General features: G+C 34.5%; 2 protein-coding genes and 1 non-coding gene across 4 annotated transcripts; 1 reads left to right on the forward strand and 2 right to left on the reverse strand.

The window, feature by feature from the left end:
* Positions 1-617: 617 nt before the first annotated feature.
* Positions 618-3,761, reverse strand: LOC111435979 (probable sodium/metabolite cotransporter BASS2, chloroplastic). 2 transcript variants are annotated; one of them, XR_002709166.1, is made up of 7 exons: positions 3,251-3,761; positions 2,967-3,107; positions 1,652-1,807; positions 1,339-1,460; positions 1,098-1,259; positions 693-1,000; positions 641-662 (listed from the first exon to the last, which is right to left on the reverse strand). XR_002709166.1 is itself a non-coding variant. In XM_023073627.1 (6 exons), the coding sequence occupies exons 1-6, from the start codon at positions 3,653-3,655 to the stop codon at positions 751-753; spliced, it is 1,236 nt and encodes a 411-aa protein (XP_022929395.1). In that variant the 5' UTR covers positions 3,656-3,761; the 3' UTR covers positions 618-750. The 2 variants fall into 2 exon arrangements, 1 of the variants encoding a protein (XP_022929395.1); XM_023073627.1 differs by having other exon boundaries at positions 618-1,000.
* A 3,589-nt stretch (positions 3,762-7,350) lies between these two features.
* LOC111435881 (sodium/pyruvate cotransporter BASS2, chloroplastic-like) lies at positions 7,351-10,471 on the reverse strand. The gene is made up of 7 exons (XM_023073460.1): positions 10,042-10,471; positions 9,812-9,952; positions 8,964-9,119; positions 8,767-8,888; positions 8,519-8,680; positions 7,815-7,875; positions 7,351-7,726 (listed from the first exon to the last, which is right to left on the reverse strand). The coding sequence occupies exons 1-7, from the start codon at positions 10,444-10,446 to the stop codon at positions 7,556-7,558; spliced, it is 1,218 nt and encodes a 405-aa protein (XP_022929228.1). The 5' UTR covers positions 10,447-10,471; the 3' UTR covers positions 7,351-7,555.
* A 2,296-nt stretch (positions 10,472-12,767) lies between these two features.
* On the forward strand, positions 12,768-12,965 carry LOC111436089. The gene has a single exon (XR_002709176.1). It is a non-coding gene; the product is annotated as a U2 spliceosomal RNA (small nuclear RNA).
* The last annotated feature ends 1,906 nt before the right edge of the window (positions 12,966-14,871 follow it).

Consider the following 14,871-nt stretch of genomic DNA (forward strand, 5'->3'; position numbering starts at 1 on the left):
CGACAAAATTAATAAATAGGAATATAATAGCGAATAAATTGTTACAGCCCCATATGTATATATATATTAATTCAATAGTTTATTATTATATATTAGATATTATAAATAGACTATAGTTATGTTGTATACATAGATTATAGATATTTATGGGTGCCAACTCAACATTGCTTTCAAAGCCAAAATTTTCATGCTTAATATTATATTTTTATTGTATATAATAAATAAAATGGGTTAAATTGTAATACTTAATAGGGTTTGAGAGTAATAATTATTATAATTTATAAGTTAAAAAATAATGAATCAAAATTCAAAGTTAAAATAATAATAATTAAAAAAAAAACGTGTTAAAAGGTAATTTTTACGATTCCTTTCCGTTGTGAAAAATTGAACCATCAATATTTGAGAGAGTAATAACTTTTGAGATAGTAATAAATGTCTTATCTACCGAGCATTTAGAGGTAGTTTCTGCAATTCACTTCCTTCAATGCATTAAAAGTCGAACCATCAACTTTTGAGATAGTAATAAGTGTCTTATCTATTGAGTTATGCTTTTAAAATACGGTAAGAAATATTTTGAACATTTGATCGACATATGCCTTAACAACGAGTAACGAGTAGAAAGAGATCAAATTGTTTTAAGAAAAAAGGGCTAATTGAACCCTTAAAATGACAATGAGATTATTATGAATTTAAAGAACAAATAATACACTTACAAGAGATAAATTAAACACTAAAAAAAGGGCAAGAATTTCAGTTGGCAACACTACCAGTGGCTTCCACTTCATCAGCAGCAGGTTCTATATATCTCCAACAAAGCCCAAGAGTGCTACCCATTATGTTCATTAGCACAGCTGACATCGCTGCCGGTAATGCCACCATTGCTGAGCTGAAATGTGAGCTCGCCAAAACAACTCCCAATGATGAATTCTGCATCCCAACCTCTATGGATATAGCTCTTCGTTCCCGTTCTCGAAACCCCCCGATACTCGCTGCTATATAGCTGCAAAGCAAACAAAGCTCGTGTCGATCGACATTATATTACAAACCAATAGTTAAGTTATAACTTCGAGTAACATCTCGAATGATATGCAACTTACCCGACAAAGAAACCCGCGAAGTGTAAACAAAACACTGAAAGTATGACCGTTCCTAACTCTCCTGATAATATACTTCTAATAACCATCCATGGAGATGCATCAGAAGCTAATGAGGCATTAACCATTGATGATTTGAAACGAACGACGTTCTCCGAGAAGACACTGATGAACAAAAACACGACCGAGTTTCGATTAAACAACGATCATTTGTATATTTAAGAAGCGACGACGAAGTTAATACCTGCAAGCAAGCAGCGACGAAGTTAAGACAGCAACGAGTGGTGCAAATGGTATCACCAGTTTCACCAGCTGAGGAAACGCCTTCTGCAAGTAAGAACCTAATAGAATAGGAGCTACCACCACCTAGCCAAGAACAAACACGATGGCAATCGCAAGGATTCAGTTAAGAACATGAACATGAACCGGAACATGAACACATGAACAGGAACAGGAACATGAACAGGAACATGAACACGAACACGAACATGAACATGAACACGAACACAAACACGAACATGAACAGGAACAAGAACAGGAACACGAAGAAATTTCACCTGAAGGGTGCTGAGAGAGAGCTTTGCAGCATCAACTGGAATGTAAGCTCCTGCTAGTAATTTGGTAAGAAATGGAGTGAGAATTACGGCTCCTAGAGTGGTGCATACTGTCATTACAATAGACAAAGGAACGTCGCCTTGAGCAATTAAGGTTACCTGAAACACTATTTGATTGAAGTAAAGGTGAACGGAAAGCTTAAGCAATCAACTTATCTACTTCAATTCTTCATGATATCATTCATAAACCTTTCCATAAAACCTTTCCATAATGCTCAATTGAGATACTATTTTGAACCTAGATGTTTGTTATTTGTAACGCCCGAGTCCACCACTAGTAGATATTGTCCTCTTTTGGCTTTTCCTTTCGAGCTTCCCCTCAAGGTTTTTAAAATGCATCAACTAGAGAGAATTTTCCACACCCTTATAAAGAATGTTTCGTTCTCCTTCCCAACCGACGTGGGATCTCACAATCCACCCCCTTTGGGCTTAGCGTCCTCGCTCGCACTCTCTTCGGGATGTCCACTCCCTTCGGAGCTCAGTCTCCTCACTAACACATTGCCCGGTGTCTAGGTTGATACCCTTTTTAACGGCCCAAGCCCACTGCTAATAGATAGTGTCCTCTTTGTACTTTCCCTTTCGGGCTTTCCTCAAGATTTGAAAACGCATCTACCAGTGAGAGGTTTCCACACCCTTATAAAGAATGTTTCGTTCTCTACCCCAACCAATGTGGGACCTCACAATGCACCCCCTTCGGGGCTAATGTCCTCGCCAGCACTCGTTCCTCTCTACAATCGATGTAGGACCCCCCAATCCACCCCTTGATCCTCCCTAACGAATGTGAGATCTCACAATCCACGCCCTTTCGGGACCCAGCATCCTCGCTCGCACTCATTTCTCTCTACAATCAATGTAGGACCTCCCAATCACCCCTTTGAGACCAACATCATCGTTGACACACCGCCTCATATCCACCCCCTTCGGGGCTCAACCTTCTCATTAGCACATCGCCTAGTGTCTAGTTTTGATACCATTTGTAACGACCCAAGCCCACCACTAATAAACATTGTCCTCTTCGCACTTTCCCTTTCAAGTTTCCCCTCAAAGTTTTTACGACGCGTCTAACAGTGAGAGGTTTCCACCCCTTACAAAGAATATTTCGTTCTTCTCCCCATCAAATGTGGGATCTCAAACTTAATAGATAAGAACTCTAAAAGAAACATCATCCCAAATTGAGTATAACATGCGACAGTTGTCAAATATCAAGAACAACAACATTAAAACTGAACATATAAGCTACAGAGATCATGAACATTACCACATTGGAGGCTGTCCCTCCAGGGCAACATGAAAGCAAGATCAAACCAACCGAAAGCGACGTTGAAAGCCCAAAAAACTTGCCAATAAGAGCCCCAGCAGCCGGCATAATCGTGTACTGAGCTACACATCCAAACAATATCTAAAACAAAAAAACAGAATCATAACCAAGAATCATCACAAAAATTACCACCACTCCACAATTTCATCCAATAAAATCAAGAACCCAAATCCCAAAACCCCACAAAATCCACTCATAAACAAAGCAAGAATCCAAAAACTCACAGAAAGTGGCCTCTGCATGAACAAATTAACCAAATCCTTCAGCTCCAGAGTGAGGCCCATAGCCAACATAATCAAACCAAGAGCCAAGCTATACGAAGTGGGTCCTCTCTCCACAAACCACGAGAAGGTCGACGGTTTCAGACAAGCAACGACGCCGCCGACCGTCACATAGAGAGGGTACAGACTCGCCGCCGTCGAAAGAAAATCATCCAAACCGGAGGGTTTTGCCGGGGGCAGGGGAGATGGGTATTCGTTATTTCGTTGAACTGATCGAACGGCGAGCAATCTGGGGAGCTTCGGCGGCAAGAGACAGGGAATTTTGGGTCTGTGAAGGCGGAGATTACGGCGGTGGTGGTGGTGGAGAGGGGAAATGAAGGGGGTGAATTGCAGAGAAATCGAAGCCATTGTGCAGAATTCGGCGGCTCCGATTGCGAAGAAAAGAATTGGAATTGGGTGAAATAAATACGTGAGTGAATCAATGGTTTTCTGTGGTGCTAACTACGCGATTGTGATCGGAAATTATTTGGAAGCTGCCAATAAGAACAGAGAGATTCATTTATTTATTATTTATTTTTATCCTTTTGCTTACGTGTCACAACACGTGGAATCTAAATTGACGGATTTAAACATTTTTTTAACGCTGCTTTAAATTTTTTAATAATGGGTTTTGGTATATTTAAAATATAATGGTGAAAAATGTGCAGATTATATTAATTTATAATTAGACAATAATTTTCATACAATTTCATAACATTAATAATCATGTTACTTATATTTTTAAAGCTCATGTTCTTTTTTTTTTTAATAAAATGTTAAATATTATGAATAATGAACGTGTATTTTAAATATAAGGATGGAAAGTGTGCTAATTATATTAATTTAGAATTAGACAATAATTTTCATATAATTCCATAACATCAATAATCACGTGTGTATTTTTAAAGCTCGTGGTTTTTTATTTAATAAAATGTTAAATATTATGAACGATTAATGTGTATTGGAGAGGCTGGCAATTCAAATTCTCGTACTTCATTTCTTGTACTAAGAAAAATATCATCATTAATAATAGTCAATACGTGTAACAAAGATGTTAATTCAAGATCGAGCACGAATGGAGTGGAGAATCCTTGTTTAAATGAAAAATGGGAGAAATTTTTTTCCCGTTAGCTAAATGAGCACGAGGATGAGTGTAACGACTCCAAATTTTCTACTTAATTTAAGGTCGCTACTGTATACATATCATAAACATTGAATGCGAAAATACATCATTTAAATTCCATACCTTTGTCTTAAAACAGAGTCGTGGACTTACATGTTTCGAAAACACCTTAAACACAACAAAAGGCTAAACAAAATAAATAAATGCTTAAATTAAAACATCACATTCTAAGTCTAAGAAAATAAATACCACTACCTTATGCATGTGTCATGGTCTCGAGTTACGATGTCGTCGTTAGCCGTACAGAAATATCTTGTCATAGCATATCACATCACATCGATAGAATTTGAGAACCCGTTAGAATTTGAGAGCCCGTTAGAATTTGAGAAGCCGTACAATAAATACTTCATGGTCATATCGTTTGCTAACTTAAGTACTTCATGGGATAATTAAAGCATTCCTGTACGACCATATCGTAACTTAAGTACTTTGTGGTCATATCAGAAAATTCATGTACGGTCATATACATAACATATCACATCACAATATATCATATCATATCATAAACATATCATATCGTAAACACTTCGTGGTCATATCGTTCCCTAACTTATCATAGTCTTAACGTTCTTATACCTATTACAGTCATATCGTTACATGAACGTACCTTAGTCATATCATCACAGGAACGTAACACTATAGTTCTATCGATCTATCACAAACCTATCCCTTTCTACCCATAATCTAACCATATTCTTTTATCAATCTCTTATATCCATAGCACTCTAGTATGTAATCTAACCTTAACGTTTCATGAACATATCTTACACCTATCGTTACATTTCGTTTTGTGCATCCTTCTTGTATCCTATCTCAAACAATTGAACACATCACGTCGTAATACAATTCATATATTATAACATAATATAAACATAATATAAGCATATCGATTCACAGATAATTCACACATATCAGTACATATGACACGTGCAGAACCACATACACGTGTCACATCAAATATAACCATGCCGATAGTAAAGTCACTTGCCTGATTAACTTAGGTTGATGTCACAAAGTTATACTTAGGTTGATGTCACAAAGTTATTCTTAATGAAAGTTCAATTCCGCCCATTAAAATCCAAGTCAACCTATGTGAGCCCATAACATGAGTTTCAAGTTCGAACTTCTACCAAATTATTTCTTTAATTTAAATTGGTTAATTGCTAGAAGTTTTTAAAGATCTTATTTCTATAGTTAGTGTTGTATTATTATTATTATTATTATTATTATTTTTTCAGTAAATGTGACTTTGTGGCGTAAGTGATGGGTTGAGGAGAAATCTTCTTTTCTTTGATCAGAGAGACCAAAGGAATTAAAAAGAATAGAATTAGAATTTTGAATGTTCGATCAGATCAGTTGACTCGTCATATACCTTCACAGTGAGAATTTTGAACTTGGTGGATATTGATGTCGTGCAATCAAGCTAGCTAGAAGTCTCTGCATACAACGTTTTGAAGCTACGAGTTGAAAGGATCACACCTCCCTCAATCCTACAAATTGCTCGATGTTCAAAACACATTCAACTTATGACATCTTAATATTGTATGTGGGTAGACAATGTCATGATTCTTATAAAAGCTAATAATTGAGGGCGATATAATTTAACCAAAGTATTATTTTATCTCTCGTTTTGTGATGTCCCACATTAGTTGGGGAGGAGAACAAAACACTCTTTTGTAACGGTGTGGAAACCTTCCCTTAGGAGACTTGTTTTAAAGCCTTAAGGAGAAGCTCGAAACGGAAAGCCCAAATAGGACAATATTTGCTAGCGGTGGATCTAGGTCGTTACAAATGGTATCAGAGCCAGACACCGAACGATGTGTCAACCTTATCGCTGTTCCCCGAAGGGGGGTAGACACGAGGCAGTGTGCCAGTAAAGACGTTGGGCCCCAAAGACGTGTAGATTTGGAGGGGGTCCGAGTGGATTGTGGTAGGAGCCTTGAGGGGAAGCCTGAAACAGAAAGCCCTCCCCTCAAGGGAAAGCCCAAAGAGGAGGGAAAGGTCGAAAGGGAAAGCCCAAAGAGGAGGAAAAGCTCGAAAGGAAAAGCCCAAAGAGGAGGAAAAGCTCGAAAGGAAAAGCCCAAATAGAACAATATCCGCTAGCGGTGGATTTGGGTTGTTACACTTTTCTTCCTATTTAACAATATTTTTTATAAAAAATTTTAAATATTGTATCATGAAAATTATAATAATTATTGAATTAATTATGATTAAAAAAAATTGAAGGATTAAGCTTTTTACTTAAACATTTTTTTAAAAAAAATACTTCAAAAAAAAATAATTTTTTTAGTTAGTACACGTTTAAAAAACAATAATTAACTTTCAAAACTAATAATAATAATAATGTACAAGGGGTTAATAGACTATTTACATGATAAAAAAAAATTAAATTTTTTTTATAGGATAGTTGGAGCCCGCATGCGAGTTCTATCGGGTAAAGTCAATAATTAGAGGCATCGGGGTACAACGTTCTCGACCTATTCTCAAACTTTAAATGGATAGGACAGCATGGGTGCTTTATTGAGCCATGCTACGGAATCGAGAGCTCCAAGTGAGTCATTTATAGTAAATAGAATTGACAATGTCGGATGAATGGAAAGCATGTTTAAAGTCTTAAATATTCCTTTTAAAATTTTATAGGTATTTTTTAAAATATAATATTAATATATATTTTTTTAATTTTTTAAAAAGTATAAATAAAAATTTTTAAGTTTAAATGTATTTGTGAAGTAAATGTCTAGAACTAAAACTAAAACTTTTTTAAAAAGTTTTAAAAATACATCGAGACAAAATGTAAAATCTAATAATATTTTTTTATTAATTTAATCTTAAAATTAAAAATTATTAAAAGTATAAAAACAAAAAAAAAATTAAAATATCATATATTGTAAGAGAGAGAGAGAGATGCAAGATGACAAAGTGGAGTCAGTGTGCCGCGTGACGACAGCCCATGTCGGCAGTCTTGATTTGATAGCCATCAGATGTCAGTACAGAACTCCGACGAATGAATCTCAGCCGTCAAATTCTGATAACCAATGCCCCAGAAAGGCCCCTCCATATTGTGAAGCAAGCAGTGCGTGGGGGTTTCACTGGGCAGCCTCTGCAACAGTGGGCGGAATATTTCTCCACAAAGACCCGAGGCTGCTACCCATCATGTTCATTATCACCGCTGACATTGCTGGAGGCAATGCCACCATTGCTGAACTGAAATGGGCTGTTGCCAATACTACTCCCAATGATGAATTCTGCATCCCGACCTGAATAAAAAATTCGATCTCTCTTTCATATCATATCATATCATGTTTTGGAGTTTAAAAATGGGAATGTTTATGTTTTGATTCTTACCTCGAGGGATATTGCTCTCCGTTCTCGTTCTTGAAATCCTCCGATTGCAGCTATTGTGTAGCTGCAAAGTAAAATGGTATAAACATGTTAAAATCTCAGGAGAATGAAACATTTTGAATCTGGGTGTGGAAAATTCTATGTAACATGCGCGTTTTAAAATCATGAAATTGACGGTAATGGGTAAAATGAACAATATCGGCTAGCGGGTGGTATTAGAGCTAGATATCGGGTGGTGTACCAATGAAGACATGGGCCTCTCAGGGATGGATTGTGAGATTCAACACTCGAGAGAGCAACGAAACATTTCTTATAAGAATGTGGAAACTTCTTCTTAATAGACGAGTTTTAAAACCGTGAGGCTAATGGGGATACATAACAGGCCAAAATGGACAATATCTGATAGTGGTGGACTTAGACTGTTATAAATGGTATCAGAGCTATACCGAGTAGTTTGCCAACGAGGACGTTGAGCCCTTCAAGGGATGGATTGTGAGGTCTCACTTATAAGGGTGTGGAAACCTCTCCCTAACAAACGCGTTTTAAAACTATGAGGCTAATGGTGATACGTAACGGGTCAAAGCGGACAATATCTAATAATAGTGAACATTGGGTTGTTACAAAAAAATTTAGGAGGATTGAAGTTTGATTCCCATTTTACCAAATTCACGTCAAGAAGCAATGAAAGAGACGCAACGACGACTTACCCGACAAAGAAACCAACGAGGTGCAACAAAAACACCGAAAGTATTACAGCTCCCAACTCTCCGGACAATATCGTTTTAACACCAACCCATGTAGATACGTCGGAACCCAACGCCGAACCAACAAGTGATGATTTAAAACGAGCGAAATTCTCCGAAAAGACACTAAGATAAAACAAGAACCATCAGTAAATCCACCTAAAAAACAGCTTAAGAAAGCAAACAATGGTTCATCAACAAAGAAAAAAGACCTGCAAGCAAGGAGTGACGAAGTTAATACAGCAACAAGTGGCGAAAATGTCACAATTCGTTTCACAAGCTTTGGATAAGCTTTCTGCAAGTAAGAGCCCAACAAAATGGGAGCTACCACCACCTAAACCAACAAACAAAAAGTCAACCAAAATCTATGTCGGATCGATTTTAGTCAAAGTTCTTTTGTTTGTTTGACCTGAAGAGTGCTGAGAGAGAGCTTCAAAGCGTCGACCGGAACAAAAGCTCCGACGAGCGTTTTAGTGAGAAAGGGAGTGAGAATTACGGCTCCTAGAGTGGTGCATACCGTCATTATAATCGATAAAGGAACGTCACCTCGAGCTATTAACGTCACCTGAAAGACTATTTACTATTCAAAAAAGTAATTGATTGTTGGGAGGGAGTTGCACGTTGGTTAATTGAGGAAATCATCATGGGTTTAGTATGGAGCTGGAAACCAAAAAGTAAAATCGCAAGAGTTTATGCTTAAAGTAGATAATATTATATCATTATTGAAAGTCTTAATTACTAACATGATATCAGAGTCATGCTTGTAACTTAGTCATATCAATAGAATCCTCGAATGTCCAACAAAGAAGTTGGGACCTTCGAAAGTGTAGGTAAAAAATGACTCAAGTGTCGATCAAATAGTGTACTTTGTTCAAGGTCTCCAGAGAAAGGAGTCGAGCCTCAATTAAGCAGAGGCGGTTCGAGGGCTCTATGAGCCTTAGGGGAGGTTCTATGGTGTACTTTATTCGAGAGGAGGATTATTGGGAGGGAATCCATGGGTTAATTAAAAGAATGATTATGAATTTATAAATACGAAATAGATCTCGATTGGTTCGAGGCATTTAAGGGTACTTTGTTCGAGGGCTCCAGAGAAAGGAGTCGAACCTTAATTAAGTGGAGGCTATTTAAGGGCGCTTCATAGGCCTTAGGAGAAGCTCTACCGTGTACTTTGTTCGAGAGGAAAATTGTTGAGATAAGTAGAGAATATATCTCCATTGGTACGAGGCAGTCAAAGTATACAATAGATGATAAACTTACCACACTCGAAGCAATCCCTCCAGGACAACATCCGAGCAAGACCAACCCGACGGAAAGCGGCGGCGGAAGCCCAAGATATTTTCCGATGAGAGCTCCGACCACCGGCATAACTGTGAATTGAGCTATACATACATATAATATCTGACCAAAAATCAACCAACCCACAAACTCAAAATCATTCATTAATTCACCAAATATTCCAAAATTCAAAAAATGTTACAAAAACTCACAGAAAGCGGCCTCTGCATGAACAGAGTGAACAAATCCTTGAGCTCCAGAGTGAGTCCCATGGCCAACATAACCAACCCAAGAGCCAAGCTATAAGAACCAGGCCCTCTCCGCACGAACCACGAGAACGTCGACGGTTTCAGGCACGCAACAACGCCACCAGCCGTGATATACAGAGGGAACAGCCCCGCCGCCGTGGACACGAATTTGGCCACAGGGGTTGGTTTCTGCGGCGGCGTTGGAAGAGATGGAAGCTCTGTATTCCGTTGAAGTGATCGGACGGCGAGGTGTCCGGGGGGTTTTGGCTGCCGGAGAAGAGGGGTGAGGGGTCTGTAATGGCGGAGCTTGCGGTGGGTGTGGAGAGATGGGGAAATTAAGGGGGTGAATTGCAGAAAAATAGAAGACATTATGAAGAATTTGGTGTTGGTTTGGTCTCCAAGAAAACAGGGATCAAATAAATAAGCACATTCCTCTCGCAATTTCTGCCAACTGCCCTTACAGCCTTGCCTTCGTAATTAGTACAAAATTATTGGAGGTTACCAATAAGTTAACCACAAATCATTTATTAATTGAATCTTATAATTTAAAAATGCAATTGATTATGTTATAAAATTAGTAGCTACTTTGAGTTAGTTAGGTAGGATTAAGATATGTTTGTTTTTTTTTTCGAGCTCATCCAATCGTTCCAGTTGCATATTGATTGGGTTGGTTCCTAGATTTACGATTTAATTTGAATATATATTTTTAAAATTAATTCAAAATTATTTTAAAAAATTGGACGAAAAATAATAAAAAAATCTAAATAAAATTAATATATATACATATAATTGTGGCAAGCAAAATGTATATTATGAATTTGAGTGAGAGGATCCACTTAGAGTAAGGAAATTCATAAAAGGGCGTGAAAATCGCTCCCTAACGTATTTTAAAATTGCAAATCTGATAATGAAACGTAACGGGCCAAAGCGAACATTATCTACTGACAAGGTCAAATTAGACAATATCTGCTAATGAGGGTATTTGTTCCGACCATGATACGTAATCGGCCAATGCGAACAATATCTACTGAAAATGTCAAAACCAGCCGTTATATATATATATATATATATTTTTTAATAATAATAAATTTCAAGTGGGGTTTAAGCTCCCGTGATGGGGCGAGTGTTTGGGAACGTGTAGAACGTTATTGTCGTTTTCTGGTTTTATTTTTATTTACAAAAACTTTTCCACCGAACACGTATTTTCTAATGTTTTTTTTTTAATAAAAAAATGTGTTTAAATTTTGTACCAAACACCCTACCAACCCCCCTTCTCACGTGATCCACTTGCTTTTATCGTTCTAATAATTGGATTTGGGTAATAGTTTTCAATTTATTTATTTATTATTATTATTTTTTTCTTTTTTGTAGTTTTTTTTTTATTGGTTAAATGTTTGAATGAAATTTTATTTTGATGGTTTGATAAAATTCATAATTTATATGAAATACCTCACCAACCCATTTCTCACATGAGCCATTTCGTTTTATTTTAAATTTTAAATTAGGTTTGATGTTTGGTAGCCAACTTACTGTTTGGAACGTGTATGAGTTAAGTTGGATGAAATTGATTAATGCATGAATACCATATTTACATTTTGTTGTTTATGTCATGTTATGTTGTTCGAGTGAATTTTGTGATGTGTGCACTTCATGTTTTGTTGATTATATTTGCTAGGTTAATACGGTCATGTTTGTGCTTTGTGAGACACCATGATGTCTGATGAACATGAATGAATACCATGAATTTATGTCATGATGAGTATGAAAGTTTTATGTGCATCATCTCATTGAACCATGGTTTTTTATGCGGGTCTCATGTATGTTGTATGTTATATGGCTAAGAATGAGAAATATAAATAGAATTGGAATCCGGAAGGTGTGTATTTCCATTGATATTGATATCCTTTAAATAGAATACAAGCTAGCAACTAACACCTACCAACAACAAAAATATAAACTAATTAAATATTGATAATAAAATAAAATATACTTTAACTCAAATGATAAAGGAAAGAATATTAAGATATAATATCTAAGATATATTCCATAAATAATATATCTCAACACATATGATCATGGATTAGCTTTTCAATTTGTTAGGACACCACATTATTATTCGTGTTTCTTTCTTTTTTATTAGTTTTTTATAGTGTGAACACGTACTAATTCATTGTCAAGTCTAAGGATATGTTAACAAGCTTGCATAGTGTGCGTGAACTGTGAGTAGACATGTACTATGAATCCAACTCTACCGCTCAAACAAATTAGGTCCCACAAATCACAAAACATGTTGTATGTAGTTACATTTTCTGATTTTGATAGTGTGGTAGTATTTTTAAATACTCAGTTTATATTTAACAATTTAAAGTCAAGAATTTGTGTACGTGTGTCGTATTCCAAGTAACTTTTGAAACCTGGTTTAAAATTGCTAATCTCAAAAAATTCACCCAATTAAAAAAAAATTGAGTTGGATAGTCTAGATTAAGAATCATATTAATACCCATAATTATCCATTTTGTTATTTGGGAGGAATGCTATAAACAATATTAACTTGGCCCAAGGAAGACTTAGAAGGTGACAATTGAGAAAGTAATAAAGATAAAACCAACCAGCTCATCCCACATCGGTTGTGCCCACACCACAGTAATCGGAAGTGTCTATAAAAGCAGCGGTGGAATTCATAACAAATCATACCTTTCTCGGCCTTTTGGCTAAGATCAAGTGTAGTATCTGTTCTTATCAGTTTAATATCTGATACGTGGGCCATCGGCCCACATGATATTAAATTAATTTTTAATGGGGGAGAGCTTGTTACAGCAGCTTGCTGCTCTGGGGCTCTCGAGCGTCGCCCAAGTCTTGCACTACTGCCTGGGCCTGGCGCACCCCTCCAATTCCAGTTTTAAATTTTATGGATTTTTATTTTTTCTGTAATTATTTGTTTTCCAATATTACAAAACAAAACTTCATTTTCTTCGAGTAATTTAGACTGAAACTTTAATTACATTAGTAATTTATGGGGTCAATTTTGGACTTGAATAAATTTAGTATATGATTGCTTATATATTATGAAAATATATAAGTAGGTCCAGATTACCCCTATTATGAATATATTACAAAAATATATAAGATCGGTGTAATTAGCTAACTTAATTAAAGATAATTATTATGAAAATTGATTAAAGTTAAGACTAGTAAACTTAATTAAAGTTAATTATTATGAAAATTGATTAAAGTTAAGATTTAGAATAATTAAAGTTAAATAAAAAGTGTAATTAATTAATTTAACTAAAGTTAATTGTATAAATAATTGAAGTCAATTAAAGAGTGTAATTAATTCATTTAATTTAAGTTAATTAAACAGTATAATTAATTAATTTTAAATCAGTTTAGTTAATTTTGAGATAATTGGACCTTTAATTAGGTTTATTAGAAGTTAATCATTTAAAAAAAAATATTCAAATTAATAATTTCATATATTAGATTTATTAAAATGAAAAGAGAAAAAAAGATGTATTTATTATATTTAGTACCTTGAATATTAAAAAAAATAAAAAGGGAAAAAATATTTAATAAATTTAATACCTTAAATATTAAAATAATTAATGTACTTAAATAGAATATATTTAAAATTTGAATATTATATATATTAAAATATTTTATGATATTTAAATATGATTCAAAGAAAAATTATATTTTAATATATTAGGTATTAAAATGTATTGTTTTAAATTTAGAAAATATTATCTTATAAAATAGTTTAGAGTGTTTATAAATTGGATTGGATCGGGTTTGAAGATGTTTTAGACTGAATCTAATTATTTGAGTGCTAATTTTTTAGTTTTTTTATTTATTCAAAATTTGATTTTTAATAAAAATAAAATGTTAATTTGTAAAAAAATATTTATTTATTTATTTTTAATCATTTAGTTAAAATTTAAAACTTAAATCTAGAAAAATAACTTTTTGAATAGTTAAAATTTATTTACAAGACGAGTTAGAAAATAAATAATCAATAAAACAATTATGAATAAAATAAATAAATAGCGTATAATCAATAATGTGTATATTTTAAAATTAAAATAATTTAAGGTGATTTGGTTCAATCCAATATAGTTGTACGAGAATCCAAACCAATTAAATTCATAAAAATTTCATTTATTTGAACTCAACCAAACCGTACAAGTTAAGTTGGGTTGGTCGAATTTTTCGAGTTACGGAACACCGTTATTGTCTAATTTTATTTAAAAATTAAAATCAATTAGATTGAGGGTTAAATCCATCCCTTTAAAATAAAACCAATAAAAACTTTTAAACAATAAAAATGGAATTTAAAAAAAATATATTAAACTCGTATATTGAATATCATATAATTCATAACTGCATACTTACGTTAAGAAAAAAATAATAATATAGCACGTTCATAATCGAGAATCACGAGAGCGATTTTTTAACACGGTTATACATTTTGATGGCTAGAATCAAAATATGATACAAATTGGAGGACTAAGGTGCAAATTATGATACAAATTGGAGGACTAATGTGCAAGACCACATTTTAGTTTAAGTTTATTTCTTCCACCCCCTCCCCCATTTTCTTTCAACTTTCCCCCCCTCAAGTTCCCTAAATTACTTAAATATCTTAAGAAAATAAACCTTTACATATATAAAAAAAACAACCCATTTAACACACAATATTATAAAGCTCTAAAAGAAAAAGCATATCAAACTAAACCCTAAATTAATATATATATTTGATAAAACCCTAAAGACAAAAAAAAAAAAAAAAAAAAAAAA

Source organism: Cucurbita moschata, unplaced genomic scaffold, assembly GCF_002738365.1.
Source record: "Cucurbita moschata cultivar Rifu unplaced genomic scaffold, Cmos_1.0 Cmo_Scf00051, whole genome shotgun sequence".
Taxonomy (NCBI): domain Eukaryota; kingdom Viridiplantae; phylum Streptophyta; class Magnoliopsida; order Cucurbitales; family Cucurbitaceae; genus Cucurbita; species Cucurbita moschata.